This window comes from Sus scrofa, chromosome 13 (genome assembly GCF_054392235.1).
Source record: "Sus scrofa isolate SSC_HxYL_T2T_F1_AM1 chromosome 13, Sscrofa_HxYL_maternal_Yorkshire_Landrace_v2.0, whole genome shotgun sequence".
Taxonomy (NCBI): domain Eukaryota; kingdom Metazoa; phylum Chordata; class Mammalia; order Artiodactyla; family Suidae; genus Sus; species Sus scrofa.
Window position 1 is genome coordinate 89,727,209 of NC_139395.1, and position 18,406 is coordinate 89,745,614.

General features: G+C 38.5%; 1 protein-coding gene across 1 annotated transcript in view; it reads left to right on the forward strand.

Annotated features, from left to right (window-relative positions):
* The window catches only part of SRPRB (SRP receptor subunit beta), a 33,555-nt gene extending 15,968 nt beyond the window's left edge, over positions 1 to 17,587 (forward strand). The window contains exons 6-7 of the mRNA XM_021069470.2: positions 5,489 to 5,543; positions 15,655 to 17,587. Coding sequence (XP_020925129.1) covers positions 5,489 to 5,543; positions 15,655 to 15,868 — 269 coding nt within the window. The 3' untranslated portion in view covers positions 15,869 to 17,587. The remainder of the gene's footprint in view (positions 1 to 5,488; positions 5,544 to 15,654) is intronic.
* Positions 17,588 to 18,406: the final 819 nt, after the last annotated feature.

The window sequence follows — 18,406 nt, forward strand, 5'->3', positions numbered from 1 at the left end:
TATCATGTTTTCTGACAATAATAGTTGAGATTTTTCTGGGATTGCTACTAAGAATTAACGCAGCTATCTACATTTTTTTTTTTTTTTTTTTTTTTTTTTTTTTTTGTATTTTTAGGACTGCACCCATGGTATATGGAGGTTCCCAGGCTAGGGGTTGAATCAGAGTTGTAGCCACTGGCCTACGCCACAGCAATTTGGAATCCAAGCTGCATCTATGACCTACACCACAGCTCATGGCAACACCGATCCTTAACCCACTGAGTGAGACCAGGGATCGAACCTGCGTCCTCATGGATCCTAGTTGGGTTTGTTACTGCTGAACCATGACAGGAATTCCCTAAAATTGTTATTACTGAGAATGAGAGACAGTTGCTAATGAACTGTAAATTAAGGATTTTAAGTCCTAAAATTTACTTATACTCCCGCATTTTCTTTTGCTTTCTTTTTTTTTTCCTTGGGCCGCAGTTGGGGCATATGGAGGTTTCCAGGCTAGGGGTCCAATTGAAGCTACAGCTGCCAGCCTACACCACAGCCATAGCAACGCCAGATTCAAGCCGTGTCTGTGACCTACACCACAGCTCACAGCAATGCCGGATCCTTAACGCACTGAGCAAGGCCAGGGATCACAACCCACAATCTCATGGTTCCTAGTCGGATTCATTTCCGCCGCGCTATGATGGGAACTCCTACTCCTGCATTTTCATTTGTCTCCCTTATCAGTCTGTTCTAAAGAGTGACAAGGGGTGATTATTATTATTTATTCTTTACACACTGTTTTGTTTTATTTTGTTTCTTAATCATAAATCATTTTCACCAAATTGACAATATATCACATCAGATACATAGCTGAGGAAGAACAGGAGGGAGTCTCTCCTTTCAGACATTTCATCAACAGAGTTTGAAATTGTTTTTCTTTAACCTCATAAGCATGAAAAACTTTTTAGTCTCAACCAATAAAATTAGGCTTTAGTTTTATTACCTTTAAAATCAGATTAGGAGTGATGTCAGCATCATGAAGTGTGAGACACCCCCTTTGTCTCTCCTCTTCATTCTATAACTAGTAAAACATCCATAACTCAATAAAGGTCCATCTGCCCAACACATTAGGACCCTGGAGAGATCCACAAGTCTGCTTCCAAAGGTGGGTGGACTGGAACATATATAGGTAGAACTGGGGGAACAGTAGAAGAAATGCCTGCAGTCTTGGCTCCTGGCCATGGCAGCTGAACCCAAAGGCCTAGGGGACCCTGCAGTAGCAGGGAAGACAGCACACATGACTCCAGCCTCCCCCAGCCACAGTGGTATCTGACACCACAGGGAACCAGCAGCAGCAGTGGTAGTGGGGCCTGGGACCCCAGTCCCCTGGCTCATAGCGGTGGTACAGGCACACCAAACAACCCCAGATGTGGTGAAAGTGCCTATGACCTGCCTCCCCACCTCCCCGCACCCCAGCAGCAGTGGCCACCCAGGTCGCCCTGGAGCACAAGCAGTGACAATGAGGATACCAGTGACTTATCTGGCAGAGGTAGTTGAGGGTAGAAAGTGCCAATTCTGAAATATAGCCAGAGGCAGCTCAAGTAAAAAAAGCCAAATATTTGTGTGATAGCAAGAAAAACAAAAGAAAATTCTAATTTCCAACTTGCTGAATTGTTATAAACAAAGAAAAAAACAGCTTTTACCTACACAAGAAAGGCATTTGTTACTTCAAATGCACTGGCAGAGAAACAGTTTCCTAGTTTTACATGGTCAAGTACCATGTAAAAGCACAGTATATACGTGTCACAAAAAGAAAATGACAGTTCTCCAGAAATCAAACTTAAGTCATGGAAGATTGCAGTCTAACTGGTAGAGAATTCAAAATTGCTGTTGTGAAGAAACTTAGTAAGTTACAAGAAAACTCAGGAAGGCAGTTCAGTGAGCTTAGGAATAAAATTAATAAACAGAAGAAATACTTTACCACAGATATTAAAACTCTAAAAAAGAACAAAACAGAAGTTCTGGAGCTGAAGATGTCAATAAATGAAATCAGGAATGCGTTAGAAGCACTGAAAATAGAGCAGACCATATAGAAGTGAGAATTAGCTTGAAGACAGAAATCTAGAAATGATTCAAGTAGAAGTGGAGAGAGACTAAGATTTTTTTTTAAATACAATTTTACAAGAAGTATCTGATTCCATTAGGAAAGGCAACATGAAGATAATAGTTATCCCAGAGGAAGAGATAGAAAAGGGAACATAGAGTTCATTTAAAGAAATAATAGCTGAGAGTTTCACACACCCAGGGAAAGAACTGGATATAAAAGTCTGTAAAGCTAAGGGAATGCTTAACTATCTGAATTTTAAAAGACCTTCTCCAGGACACATTATGTTAAAACTGTCAAAATTGCTGGGACTTCCCGTAGTGGCTCAGCGGTAACAAACCCAACTAGTATCCATGAGGACACAGGTCGATCCCTGGCCTCGCTCAGTGGATTAAGCATCCAGTGTTGCTGTGAGTTGTGGCACAAGTCACAGCTGTGGCTTGGATCTGGCCTGCTGTGGCTGTGGTATAGGCCAGTAGCTACAGCTCCGATTTGACTCTTAGCCTGGGAACTTCCATATGCCTCTGGTGGGACCCTAAAAAGAAAAAAAAAAAAAGAGAAAACTTTCAGAATTCAATGGTGAATCATTTTAAAGGCATCCAGGGGAAGAAAGATAGTAACTTAACAAAGGAACCCCTATTAGGCTATCAGATTCCTCGGCAGATTTCTATAGGCTGGGAAAAGATGGAATGACCTACTCAGAATATTAAAAGATAAAAACTGTATGTCAAAAATCCATCCAGTAAAGTTATCCTTCACACAAAGGAGAAATAAAGGCTTTCCAAGACAAACAAAAGCTGAAGGAGTTCATTACCACTAGACCTGCCTTATAAGCCATGTTGGAAGGAGCTCTCTGATATGAAGAGGCAAAAATACACGCAACTTTCAGTAAGGGAATAAGCTATTTATTCAGTAGAACAGAACTGAGAGCCCAGAAATAAACACATACATATATGGACAAACAACTTTCTTTACAACAAAGAGGAGGTATTGTTCCCATTTTACAGATAAAGAAACTGAGGTTCAGAAAGGTGAAGTATGGAGTTCCTGTCGTGGCTCAGTGCTTAACGAATCCGGCTAGGAGAAAGGACAGTTACTTCAATAAATGGTGTTGGGAAAACTAGACCATTTTTTTACATCATCCACAAAAATGAACTCAAAATGGGTTTAAAGACTTGAATAGAAGACATGAAACCATAAAATTCCTAGAAGAAAATAAGTTGAGACTTTTTTTTTTTCTTTTTAGGACCATATACCCATGGCATATGGAGGTTTCTAGGCTAGGGGTCCAATGAGAGCTACCGCTGCTGGCCTACGCCACAGCCACAGCAACCCCAGGATCCTTAACCCACTGCTGCAAGGGAGTGAACATGCATCCTCATGGATGCTAGTTGGGTTCGTTATCACTGAGCCACAACAGGAACCCATAAGTTCAGAGTTTGATGTTGGTTTTAGCAGTGTCTTTTTGGATCTGTCTCCTCAAGCAAGGCAAACAAAAGCAAAAATAAACAGGTGCAGCTATATCAAACTAAAAGGAAACCATCAACAAAATGAAAAGACAGCCTACTGAATGGGAGAAGATATTGTCAATACATATATCTGATAAGGGGTTAATATCTAAAATATATAAAGAACTTATACAGGAGTTCCCATTGTGGCTCAGTGGTTAGCGAATCCGACTAGGAACCATGAGGTTGCAGGTTCGATCCCTGGCCTTGCTCAGTGGGTTAAGGATCCGGTGTTGCCCTGAGCTGCGGTGTAGGTTGCAGACGCGGCTCGGATCCCACGTTGCTGTGGCTCTGGCATAGGCCGGTGGCTACAGCTCTGATTCGACCCCTGGCCTGGGAACCTCCATATGCCGTGGGAGCGGCCCAAGAAATGGCAAAAAAAAAAAAAAAAAACTTACACAACTCAATAGCAGAAAACCCAACAACCTTATTTTAAAATGGGCGGTGGAACTGAATGATGTTTTTCCAAAAAAGATGTACAGATGGTCAACAGTACATATGAAGATGTTCATTACTAGTGAAGATGAACATCACTAATTATTAGGCAAATACAAATCAAGACTATAGTGAGACACTACCTCACACCCATTAGAATGGCAAAACGATCAATAACAAGTGGTGGCAAGGTAGTAGAGAAAAGGAAATGCTTGTGCCCTGCTGATGGGAATGTAAATCGGTGCAGCCTCTGTGAAAAACAGTATGGGTCTTCCTCAAAAAGTTAAGAATAGAACTACCATATGATCTAGCTATTCCACTTCTGGGTATTTATCCAAAGATAATGAAAACACTCTCCTGAAAGGATCTGCACCCTCTACTATATGGTGACAGGTGGAAACTGAGCTTTTGGTGGGGAGCAAGCTGTAGTGTATAGAGAAAGTGTATCATAATGTACACGTGAACATACAGTGTTATAGACGAGTGTTACCTCAATAATAAAATAATCTCTTCTAAAAAATAAAAAGGAGTTCCCATTGTGGCACAGTGGTTAACGAATCCGACTAGGAACCATGAGGTTGCGGGTTAATCCCTGGCCTTGCTCAGTGGGTTAAGGATCTGGTGTTGCCGTGAGCTGTGGTGTAGGTTGCAGACGAGGCTCGGATCCCGAGTTGCTGTGGCTCTGGCTTAGGCCGGTGGCTACAGCTCCCATTGGACCCCTGGCCTGGGAACCTCCATATGCCGCAGGAGTGGCCCTAGAAAAGGCAAAAAGACAAATAAATAAATAAATAAATAAATAAAAAGAAGATCGACTAGTTGATCTCTGTAGGCCTCTTGGATCTAATATTCTTATTCTGTGAAGAGCCCAGTGCATTTCTCAGAGGTGAGCTAGTAATAACCCTAATGATGACTAATCAGGAATCAGTCTTAGAGTCATTACCTAAACTCTTTATTTCTTCTATTCGGTATAAGAAGAGGAAGTAATATTTATTTGGCTGCTTCTGGTGTCAAACCAGTGTTTTTTATTACCAATGTGCCCTAGATGCCGTAACATAACCATCTTAGTGTCAGCTGGAAATGTTCTAGTTTACCTTTATATAACAGGTAGGGTATTTCTGTTGGAATGAAGGTTTTTTGTTAAAATCACAAAGCTGGTAGTTTTTCTTTTTCTACATTAGCCAAACTTATATGTGTGTGTTGATTTAAAAGGTCTGTAAAATGTGGAAAGCTTTTGTGAAAGAACTGGTCAGTTTAGGGTCATAAGCTTATATTTATAAGCACTACTGTAATATAAATATTCATGCAAAAGTAAAGCTTACTTGGACAGTGGAACTACTAGTGATAAAAAGCTGTTTAAAAAAATGATGAGGCAAAGAAACTGGAATAAATAGGGATTTTCCATATGTACAAGAAGTCTTGGGGAAAGACCCTTTCTGCTTTAAACAACATCTTTATTTCTTTACAGACATTACAATGGCAAAGTCAGCAAAGTTAATTCAGCAGCAGCTTGAAAAAGAAATGTAAGTAAGAATAAGTCCTTGGTTAATTATGTATCTTTTTTTAATTTTAATTTTTTTCCATTATAGTTGATTTACGGTATAATTAAGTATCTTAACATTTAGGAAATATGACTATATTGCTTAAGGTCTTTGGTTCTCTATGATTATCACAATTAGCCTGAAGGTTAGTATGAAATATACTCATTAAATAATTGATGACAATTAATGAAATTATTAAAACTATTAATGGGATACTTACAGATATTTAAAATTTTTGCAGAAAGATCTCAGGTTTAATGAGACTGTAAGCTTAATTTTTTTTTCCCACTGTTTCTAGCTCATTTATAGTGGCTATAAAAGGTTTTAAAAACTAAAAAAATTTGAAAGCCATGGAAATTTCTGTTGACAGAATAAGAAAGGAACACTTTGGAAAAATATAAAAATCTGTGATACTATTTTGTAACATTTTTTGTTTTCAAGCCATGTGGCCACATTGTTTAGCTTGACTTCAGTGTTTAAAACTTTGTGAATTGAGTTGTAAGCTTTTTTTTTGTCTTTTTGCAATTTCTTGGGCCGCTCCTGCAGCATATGGAGGTTCCCAGGCTAGGGGTCGAATCGGAGCTGTAGCCACCGGCCTACGCCAGAGCCACAGCAACGTGGGATCCGAGCCACGTCTGCAACCTGCACCACAGCTCAGGGCAACACCAGATCCTTAACCCACTGAGCAAGGCCAGGGATCAAACCCGCAACCTCATGGTTCCTAGTCGGATTCGTTAACCACTGAGCCACGACGGGAACTCCAATAAGCTTTTGAATTTTAAGGAATCTAGCATGTTTTCATGTTCTGCCCTTTGTAGGAGCTAGCTAACAGGTAGCTTACATAGGAAATACCATCATTATAATAAAGCAAGTTATTTTTTTCTTATTGCTCTTGTGTAAGGACATTTTTAATAAAAATCCAATGAGGAAAATGTATAAATTCAACTCGTAGTACACTTTTTCCCATTATCGTTTACATTCTCCTTTATTCATTTAATAAGTACTATAATTTATCTAATATATGCCAAGGCCTGCGCTCGGGATGTGGCTATAGGAAGAAGTGTGATGTAGTTCCTGTACTTGGGAGCTTAGAGTCTAGCAGAATATGCCTTGCTTCAGAGGTTGGCAGACTCCTGCTGAGGGTCTGCTAACAAAGAGTGCATTTACATTTTTATAGGACAGCTAAGAAGAAAAATAGAAAATTATATGACAGGCTAAATACCACCCATAAGCCCAAAATATTTAACTTATGGCTCTTTACAGAAAAATTTTACCAGCCCTGGTCTGTTATTTCCTGTGGTTCCTTTTTTTAAAAATTGAGAATGATATATTTAATTCCATATGCTTTAAACTTTTTAATATATAAATAGAAGAGTAAAGTTAGCCATTCAGTCAGATTTATCAAAGATATGCCTTCAAATTGAATATCGTAAGAAAATTTTAACCCTTTTATTGAGGTATAATTGATAGGTTAAAAAGCTGTGTATATTTAATTTTTATAGCTCAATTTGGGGGTGAGCATGTACTTGTGAAACCGTCAGCACCATCAAGGCTATAAAAATATTAATTCCCAGAGTTTCTTACTGCCCACTTTATTATTGATGTATGTTATTTCATGAGAATACTTAACATAAGGTCTACCCTAATAGCAAATTTTAAGTGTATTGTGAATACTATGCTATATATAGTAGATCTCCAGCACTTATTTATTTGCATAACTGAAACTTTATACCCTTTGACCATAATCTCCACATTTCTTCCTTCCCCCACCTTAGTGACCACCAGTCTACTTTCTGTGTCTATATGTTTGATGTTTAGATTCCACAAATAAGTGTGATTATAAAGTATTTGTCTTCCTGTGTCTGTTTATGTTATTTCACTTAGCATAATGTCCTCTAGGTGTCCACGTTGTTGAAAATGGCAGGAATTTCTTTTGCAGGGCTAAATAATATTCTGTGGCATATATGTTCCATATTTTCTTTATTTGTTCACTCTTTGATGAACATTTAGGTTGCTTCCCTATATTGGCTTTTGTTAATAATGCTGGAATGAACATGGGAGTGCATGTACTTCTCTGAGATCCTGATTTCAGTTCCTTTGGATAAATACCCAGAAGTGGAATTACTAGATCATATGGTGGTAGTTCTATCTGTAATTTTTGAGGGATCTCAATGTTTTTTCCTGCAATAGCGCTACCAATTTACATTCCACTAATAATATGCCACAGTTCCCTTTTCTTCATATCTTTGCCAACGCTTATCTTTTTTTCCTCTAAAGTTAGTAATTCTCTCAGGTGTGAAGTTATATCTCATTGTGGTTTTGATTTGCATTTCCCTGATGATTAGTGATGTTTTACATCTTTTCATGTACTTGTTAGCTATTCATATGACTTCTTTGTCTGTTTAGGTCCTTTCCCCATTTTTAAAATTGGATTATTTAGTTTTTTTGTTACTAAGTTGTATGCGTTCCTCGTATATTTTGGATATTAACTCTTACCAGATAAATGGTTTACGAACATTTTCCCCCATTCCATAAGTTATCTTTTTATTTTGATGATTGTTAGAAGGCTTTTAGTTTGATGTAATCACATTTATGTTTGTTTTTGTTGTCAGCTTTAGGTCTCATACCTTAAAACTAATCGCCACAACCCCAATGACAGTGAGCATTTTCTTCTTGGATTTTTATGGTTTCAGGTCTTATATTTAAGTCCTTAATACATTTTGGGTTAGTTTACATGTGGATATCCAGTTTACCCAGCACCATTTATTGAAGACTGTCCTTTACCATTGTATACTCTCGTCATCCTCATTGAAGATCAGTTGACTGTATGTGTGCAGGTTTATCCTGGGCTCTCTCTCTCTTTTTTTTTTTTTATGATCTACATTCCTTTATTTTTTAATTATTAATGAATTTTATTACATTTATAGGTGTACAACTAAATTTTACAGCATTTTCTTCCCAAACCCTCAGTGCATCCCCCCACCCTGCAGCCTGTCTCATTTGGAGATCATAAGTTTTTCAAAGTCTGAGTCAGTATCTGTTCTGCAAAGAAGTTCATTCTGTCCTTTTTTCAGATTCCACATGTAAATGATAGGATTCGATGTTGGTGTCTCATTTTCTGACTGACTTCACTTAGCATGATAATTTCTGTGTCCATCCATGTTGCTGCAAATGCTGTTCTTTCTTTCCTTTTAATGGCTGAGTAATATTCCATTGTGTATAGGTACCACATCTTCTTTATCCAGTCTTCTGTCAGTGGACATTTAGGTTGTTTCCATGTCTTGGCTATCATATGTAGTGCCGCAATGAACATTGGAGTACATGTGTCTTTTTGAGTCATGGTTTTTCTCTGGATAAATGCTGGGCTCTCTATTCCATTGATCTATATGTCTTCTTATGTTAGTACTGTATTGTTTTGATAACTGTAGGTAATATAATTTGTGATCTATAAGTGTGATACCCTTTTTACTCAAGATTACTTCAGGGATTATAGTTCTTTTATGGTTCCTTATGAATTCTAGCATTGCTTCTTCTATTTCTGTGAAAAATTCCATTTGAGTATTAATTGAAATTCCATTGTATCTATAGATGGACATTTTCACAGTGTCAATAAATAAGGGATATCTTTCTATTTATTTGTGTCTTCAGTTTCTTTCACCACTGTTTTATAGTTTTCTGTATACAGATCTTTCACATACTTTGTTAAATTTATGCCCAGGTATTTAATTGTTTTGATGCTGTTGTGAATGTAATTGTTTTCTTAATTTCTTTTTCTGATAGTTCATTAGCAGTGCATAGAAACAGAACTGGCTTTTCTATGTTGATTTTATATCCTGCAGTTTTACTGAGTTTATTCTGGTTTTTGGTGGAGTCTTTTGGGGTTTTTAATGCTAAGATCAAGTTATCTGAAATCAGAGATAATTTTACTTCTTGCTTTCTGATTTTGGTGTCATATTTCTTTTCTTTTCTTTTTTTTTTTTTTTGCCTAATTGCTCTGTTTAGGACTTCCAGTACTATGTTGAATAGAAGTGGTGAGAGTAGGCATCCTTAGCTTATTCCTGATCTTAGAGGACAAGTTTTTAGTTTTTCACCATTGAGTATGATATGTGTGGGTTTGTCATATATGGCACGTGTTGTTTTGAGATACATACCTCCTATAACTATTTTGTTGAGTTTTTATCATGAAAGAATGGTGAATTTTGTGATATGCTTTTTCTCCATCTATTGAGATTATTATATGATGTTTATCCTTCATCCTGTTAATGTGATATATCCCATTTATTTGTTTGCATAAGTTGAACCATCTTGGGCATATCCCATTTGATCATGGTGTACTATCTGTTTAATATTCTGTTGAGTTTAGTTTACTAGTATTTTGTTGAGGATTTTTGCATCTGTGTTCATTAAAGATACTCACCTGTATTTTCTTTACTTGTAGTTAGTGTCCTCGTCTGGCTTTGATATTAGTGTAATGCTGTTCTTGTAAAATGAGTCTAGAAGCTTAACACCTCTTTAATTGTTAGGAATAGTTTGAGAAAAATTGGTGTTAATTTTTTCCTTAAATATTTTGTAGAATTCAACAGTGAAGCCATGTGGTCCTGGGCTTTTCTTTGTTGCAAGGTTTTTGATTGATGATTCAATCTTCTTGCCTATTGGTCTCTTTGAATTTTCTATTTATTCATGACTTAATCTTGGTATGTATGTGTTTCTAGGAACTTATCCATTTCTTCTTGATTATTCAGTTTTTTTCATGGTAGTGCTTTTGATCCTTTGTATTTCTGGGGTATCAATTTTAATGTTTCATTTCTGATTTTATTTATTTTAGTCTTCTCTTCATTATTCTAGCTAAAGGTTTTTCTAATCTGTATTTCATTTATTTCTGCTCAGACGTTTATTTATTTATTTTTTTTTCTTTCTGCTAATTTTGAGATTAGTTTGTTCTTTTTCTAGTTCCTTGAATTGGCAAGTTTGGTTGTTTATCATGATCTTTCTTTTTTCTTAGTGTAGATGTTTACCACTATAAAATTCCCTCTTAAAACTGCCTTTGCTGCATCCTGTGACTTTTTGTATGCTGGGTTTCCATTTTTGTTTGAGTCAAGATTTTAAAGATTTGTCTTTTGATTCCTTTTTGACCTACTAGTTGTTCAGGAATATGTTGTTCAATCTGTACATATTTGTGAATTTTCCAGTTTTCCTTCAGTTGTTGGTTTCTAGTTTGATGCCATTGTGGTCAAAAAAAGATACTTGATACAATTTCAATCTTTTAAAATTTCTTAAGACTTGTTTTGTGGCTTAGGCGTTCCCGTCGTGGCGCAGTGGTTAACGAATCCGACTAGGAGCCATGAGGTTGCAGGTTCGATCCCTGCCCTTGCTCAGTGGTTTAAACGATCTGGTGTTGCTGCGAGCTGCGGTGTAGGTTGCAGACGCGGCTCGGATCCAACGTTGCTGTGGCTCTGGCGTAGGCCGGTGACTACAGTTCCGATTCGACCCCTAGCCTGGGAACCTCCATATGCCGCGGGAGCGGCCCAAGAAATAGCAAAAAAAAAAAAAAAAAAAAAAAAAGACTTGTTTTGTGGCTTAACATATGCTCTATCCTGGAGAAAGTTCTGTGTATACTTTTAAATATTTATTCTGCAGTTGTTGGATAAAACGTGCTCCTTATGTCTCTAAGGTATATTTGGTCTGTGGTATTGCTCAGATATGTTGTTTATGTATTCATTTTCTGTCTGGATGACATATCCACTGTTGAAAGTATTGAAGTCTCTGCTTCTGTTACTGTATTGCTTCTGCTGTTTATTTTTCTCTTTAGTTCTGTTAATATTTGTTTTTGTTTTTTTCCTTTTTCGTCCGCCCTGTGGGATCAGTCCAGGGATCAGATCTGAGATGCAGTTGTGACCCAAGTCGCAGCTGCAGCAATACCAGATCCTTAAACAACAGTGCTGGGCCAGGGATTGAACCTGTGTCCCAATGCTCCTGAGATGCTGCCGATCCAGTTGCACCACAGCAGGAACTTCTTATATTTGATTTATGATTTTTATATTTGGGTTCTCTGATGTTGGACATACAGACACACACACACAATTATTATATCCTCTTGATGAATCGACCCCTTTATTATGTAACATTTGTCTCTGGTGACAATTTTTGACTTAGTCTATTTTGTTTTATTGATATATCAACAAAATAGACTAAGTCAAGCCCTATTCTCTTTTGTTTATCATTTGCATAGAATATATTTTTTCTGTCCCTCTACTTTGAACCTTAAATCTACAGCACATCCCTTGGAAATACCATATAGTTTGTTCTTGTTTTTAATCCATTCATCCACACTGTGTTTACATTTAAACTAATTATTAATAGGTAAGAACTTACTCTATTTTGTTGATTATTTGCTGTTTTGTAGTTCTTTTGTCTCTTCCTCTCTTCCTTTAATGATTTTTGTTTGTTTTGTTATGCTTTGATTTTTTTTTTCACTTTATTTTGTGTGTCTACTATAGGTCTTTTCTTCATGATTGTAACTTGGCTTATATAAAACGTCTTTTAATATTGACAGTCTGTTTTAAGCTGGTAACAACTTTGTATACAAAAAATTCAATACATTAACTTCTTCTTCTTCCACTTTTTATTGTTGAGGACATAATTTACATCTTTTTATGTTATGCATCCTTTGATTATTATAGTCATGGTTTATTTAATACTTCTGTCTTTAGCTTTTATGCTAGAGTTAAAATGATTTATGTATCATTACAGTACTAGAGTATTCTAAAATTTTAGTATATTCTTACTGTTTCAGTGAGTTTTATATTTTCATGTTCTTGATTAGTTTCACTTCACTTTGAAGAATTCCTTTTAGCATTTCTTGTCAGGCAGGACTGACTAGTGGTGAACTCCTTTTGTGTGTTTGGAAAAGCTTTTATCTGTCCTTTATATCTGAAGGACAGCTTTGCTGGGCATAGTATTCTCGGATGACTTTTTTTTCTTTCAGCATTTTGAATATATCATCCCACTCTCTCCTGGCCTGCAAAGTTTCTGCTATGAAATCCAATCCACTTTTAGTCTTAAAGAATTTCCTTTGTTTGTGACAGTTAGCTTTCCTCTTAATGCTCTCAACATTCTTTCTGCCTTTGACTTTTGTGTCTTGTTAAAGCTCTCTTTATATTTAATCCATTTGGGGTACTGGGGCTTAGTAACCTGGATGTTCATTACTTTCTGTATTTCTCATGGGGTAATTTCAGATTACCTGCGTTCAAGCTTTTTGATTCTTTATTCTGCTTGATTCAGTCTGCTGTTGAAGCTCTGAATTTTTCATGTTCAGTCATTGTGTTCTTCAGTTCTAGAATTTTTGTTTTTTGTGTTTCTATATCTTTGTTGAACTTCTATGTGCATTTATTCTTTCACTCATTTTGTTGAATTGTCTGTCTTTGTTCTTTTGTAGCTTACTAGACTTACAGATGATTTTTTTTTAACTCTTTGCCGGCAGTTTTTAGATCTCCATTTCTTTAGAGTAAGTTATTGTTGCTTTATCATGTTCCTTTGGTGGTCATGTCCCTGATTATTCATGATCTTTGTGTTACACTGATGACTGAACATTTGAAAAAGTAAATCACCCCTTCTAGTCTTTATAGACTCACTTTGTCAGAGAAAGAAAGAACCTTCTCTAGTTAGTCCAGCCAAAGATTCTGGATGGAATCCTTGGGTAGGTTGCTACTGGGTCTGTAGGTTGGTAGGTGGGTGAACCTACTAACTGGGTCCATGATAGCTGGTCTGAAACCTGAATCTGTCATGGCTGGCCAGGTACCTGAGTTTACTGGGACTGACTTGGTGCTGGGTTCCATGACACAGTGAATGCTCACTTCACTCTCCTTTCCCCATGTGAATCGTATCTTCATGCTGTGCTGTGCAGGCTTGCAGGAGCAGTAACTTGAGTAATGCAAAACTGTCCCTTCTACCCTCTTCAGTGCATCTTATATCTTTGCCATACCCGGGTGCTGTAATCTCTGACCTGGATTCTTTAGCTCTCCTAAAGGTATTCTTGTGTGTGGATGGTTATTACAGTTGATGTTTCTGTGAGAGGGCTTGTGCTGAAAACTCCCATTCTGCCATCTTACTGGTGTCCCTCTGTCAATGGTTTTATCCCTTCTGAAACTGCATGTTCACCATCTCTTCTCATACTCTCATGTTCACTCTTTTGAGACTACATATTATTGCTTGTCATTTATCAAAAATATTGGAATTATATATGATTTATTTTTCTGTTGCAATTGTTGAGAATTTTCTTTGGGACAAAAAACAATTATAATATTATTTGCGTATCCATTTTTTAAACAGCATAGTCCAAGTCTTCCCGTCTTTAGAACACATTTTCTACGAGTTCCTGTTGTGGCTCAGTGGTTGGCGAATCCGACTAGGAACCATGAGGTTGTGGGTTCGACCCCTGGCCTCGCTCAGTGGGTTAAGGATCCGGCGTTGCTATGAGCTGTGGTGTAGGTCACAGACGCAGCTCGGATCTGGTGTTGCTGTAGCTCTGGTGTAGGCTGGTGGCTACAGCTCCGATTAGACCCCTAGCCTGGGAACCTCCATATGCCGCAGGTGTGGCCCTAGAAAAGACTAAATAAATAAATAAATAAATAAATAAAAGAACACATTTTCCATATTTCATTTGCTTTTCACTCTAAAGAGCCGTAGAAAAACAATATAGAAAGAAATGCTGTATTATAAGGCAATGAATTAAAATGTTAAAAAGATATAAAGGTTAATATCAGTTAAAGTAGGGATCTAGTTTTAGTTTAATCCTGTGTTTGTGAGAATTAGGTCCTATCAGCTTTGAAGCACTTCATAGTCTTCTGAATCACAAGATTTGACATGGCCTTATGGCAAAAGCTGCAGACATATATTATTTGGCTTTATTTCATTTTGAGTTTTTCATTTTAAAATATCTTACATATAAAAGGCTATATATATGGACATATATATTGAGTTTAAAAAATACTAAAATGAATACTCGTGGATCCCACTGCCTTGCATAGAAGGACTTACATGCTCTTCCCCAAATGCTTTTCCCTCTTTCTCTCAAGAAGTATTAATCATTTGCTTAAATATTGTTAAATGTTGTAATAATCAGCTGTTTTTTAAAATACTTTTTTCTGTGTGTCTTTTCCTTCTTTCCTTTTTTCTTTTTCTTTTTTTTAAAGGGCTGTGCCTGAGGCATATATGGAAGTTCCCAGCTGCAGCTGCCAGCCTCCACCACAGCCAGAGCAACACAGGATCTGAGCCACATCTGCAACCTACACCACAGCTCACAGCAATACTGGATCCTTAACCCACTGAAAGAGGCCAGGGATAGAACCTGCATCCTCATGGATGCTAGTTGAGTTCATAACCCACTCAGCCATGATGGGAACTCCACGTGTGTGTCTTTCTAAACAAGTTTTAGTTTTTCCTGTGGATTCTTAACTAATTTTCATGAAATCTTACAGCACCAAAAAATACTTTATTTTGTAAGAAGGCAGATTGTCAGCAGGGACAGCAGAAAGGGGTTGAAGGCGACAAATTAGCCCTGCTCCTGCACTTCTTATTAGGGCCAGCAGGTGGCAGTTAGGTGACTTAAATTGGGAAAGTGCTAGTGGTTAAAGAGACCGGAGAATAGTAATTTTGCCCAAATTGGATATGGTAATTTGCAGTTTGTGGATTTCTAAGCTCTTTATCCAAATAGACTCAAGATAAATACTCTATCTACCCACACTTAAATTTCACAAACTTAAGGTTTTATAATGCAACAGGTAATTTAAAAATATATCTGAAAGTGGCATCATGCAGGAAATCCCAGTAGAAAGAAGGTTGGTGTGACTGGTTCATTACTGACTTCCTGTCATCTGGCCATGTTATGTTGGACCCCTATCCTGTCTGTCCAAGAGTAATCTATACATGCAAAGGATTATTCAACAATCCTAATAGCATAATTGACAGTTTATGATTAAGTATTTAAATGGGTCCTGAAATATTTAAGAATTAATATGAATTCCTAAAGGCCTTTAATTATTATATAAAAATTAAGCTTTTTTTCTCCCTGACTTATTTTCCTTTTGCCTCACAGCAATACTTTGCGAGTCACCCGTTCTGCTGCCCCCAGCACACTGGACAGTTCTAGCACTACCCCTGTTCTGCTGGGAAGGAAAGGCAAAGAATTTGAGTTCTCACAGTTGCCCCTCAAAGTGGAGTTCCTGGAGTGCAGCGCTAAAGGTGGAAGAGGGGACACTGGCTCTGCTGACATCCAGGACCTGGAGAAGTGGCTGGCTAAAATCGCCTGAGGGACAGAGCCAAATGCAAGATGTGAATCTGTATGTGTGTCTGACAGGTTTGGAAAAGGATGTGGAGGTTTAGAGTTGATAAAGAAGGGGTGCAAATGTAGTTAGGAATGTTTCCTTGTTTTGGGAACAAATTACTGTTGAAACCAGTGTGGAATTTTTTTTTTTTTTTTTTTTTTTTTTTAAGGCCAGTCCTCCCTTTTTGCTTTCAAGCTAGTCGCTTTTATTTGATTCATGTCTTCCCTTTCGAAAGTGTATGTGAGATCCCTTTAGCATATGCTTGATATAAGGTCAAGGTCTAACAAGCAGACCTCGTGCATAGAGAGGATATTATCATGAGAATGTGGCATCATCTGGAAAGTTTTCTTGTCCTCTGCTTCTGTGCTCTGGTCCCCTTTTCCTGGAAACAAACCTGTCTCTGTATGGAACTGGGTGATTTCCATTTGCGCTTGACATTCATGGGTAGCACATCATCTAGTCCTCTGTGAATTTCAGATTTGTAATCTGAAATTTGTACTGATTTGTACTGTACAGTTACAGTATGGTCCCCTGACACATGAAAACAGGTTGAAAACAGTGAGGTTGTGTTGGAAGTCTGTTCTTCATCAGCTCAGTAACTTGTCCACACTCCAGTTTCATAGCACTTCAGTTCAAAAACATGTTGTGAACCCTGGGAGTGATTCCCAGATGATAGAACTCTAAGTGCTAGATCTTGCTATGCCAAGGGTCTGGTACATGCTAGTGGTTTCCCTTCCCTGGGGAATATATGGAGATTTAGAAGCTGTTTTTCTGGATACAGAAAGGCCTCCTGGGCTGTCTTCACATGCTGTGTACTCTTAGCTTGAATGCTATGGAGCAAATACAAAAGAAAGTTCCCTGTAGGTTTTCAAAGTGCATATTCATCTATGGCTTAAAAAAAAAAAGCCTTTTCAAAGTGATGTTCTTTGCTATCTGCTTAAATGTATAACTTTTTTTTAATGGATTTTATAAGTGATTAATACGTTTCTTGGTAAATAAAACAACCTGTCTAGCTCAAAGCATTTACGTAGAATGGTATAGCGAGTACAAATGGGAGCTATTGTGAGGATTGTGGCCTAACTCCCAAGTTTCCATGGCCTGAAGATTGCAGTGTACAGAGAGGCAAACTCTTCAATCCCTACTTCACACACTCAGGGACAAGCCAACTAAAGCTTAAACGGAGACAGGGGTGGCTATGGATAAGTGAGACGCTGATTGCAGAAGAGCATGGGAAGAGCTGTAGCAGGAGAGGCACAGGGCGATCCCAGGGTGTGGCGGATGCCTAACCTGGCCTTGAGGGGTGGGGAGAGGCCAAGGAGAAGAGCATGGCGCCTAGGACGTGCCAGTGAGTATGGCCCAGACCTCTGCCTGCTGTCACCCCTCCCTGTGTGTCACTCTGGCTCTGAGTGAGGGGATTCCAGCCCCCCACCCCTCACCCTGCTCTGGAGTGTGAGATAAACATGAGCTGAACGGAGAAGCTTAGACCCTGACCCTGGTAGGGTTCGTATTGGGACTCATCACTGCGTCGTTCTTGCTGCCCTTTGGACTCCTCCTTGCTCCTCCCTTATTAGCCAGTAGTAATTTAGGGAAGGAGGTAAGAACGCTGAACCAGAAACCCAAGAGGAATGTGGTGAATGTGGCTTGTTCACATAATCGTAGGAAGTGTTCACCCGAATAAACATCTGATGCTTCAGTTAAGAGGCATGTGTGTGTTCTCTAAGCTTTTTTTGTTATTTTTGTTTTTTTACTTTATTGGAGGAAGCAAAACATCAAACAAGTGACTGAAGAAGGGGAGCGAAGTTGAATGTTATTCCAGACCTAAAGATGATCTTTTTAAAATGGAAAGTTATATCTCAAACAGTAATTCTCAGATGTTAGTGAGCATCAAAATTCCCTGTGATGCTTGTTAAGCGGCTCATCTGGGGACCCTGCTTCTCAGCATTCAGTTCCAGCAGTAGATCTGTGCTCTCGGGCATCCGGGTGTTTAATGTGACCTCTACCAAGCACACGGGTCTCCTGAGAACCTTCACGGGTGATCTGGCCTCTCAGAGTAGCATGTGTGCTCAGCACTGTGTGGGCCCCAAGTCAGCTGCTTCAGTGCTGTGCTCACCTTTGCCCTTTGTTGTGACACTGCACCACCCCTGTTGCCCCAACAGGGCTGCCACTTCTCCCGATGAGCTGTGTCTCAGTGCCTTCTGAGATTCCAGCTTCCCCCCCCCCCTCCCACCCGTGGTTCTGTCATGTGTGAGGCACTGGAGGCTTTTTGAACTTAAGATCTTTTGGTTTCAAGTGAAATATGGGGGGGGGGTGTCTTTTTAGGGCTACACATATGGCATATGGAAGTTCCCAGGCCAAGGGTCAAATCAGAGCTGCAGCTACCAGCCTACTCCACAGCCACAGCAATGCCAAATCCAAGCTGCATCTGTCACCTACACTGCAGCTTGCAGCAACACGGGATCCTTAACCCACTAAGCGAGGCCAGGGATCGAACCCACATCCTCATGAACACTATGTAGGATTCTT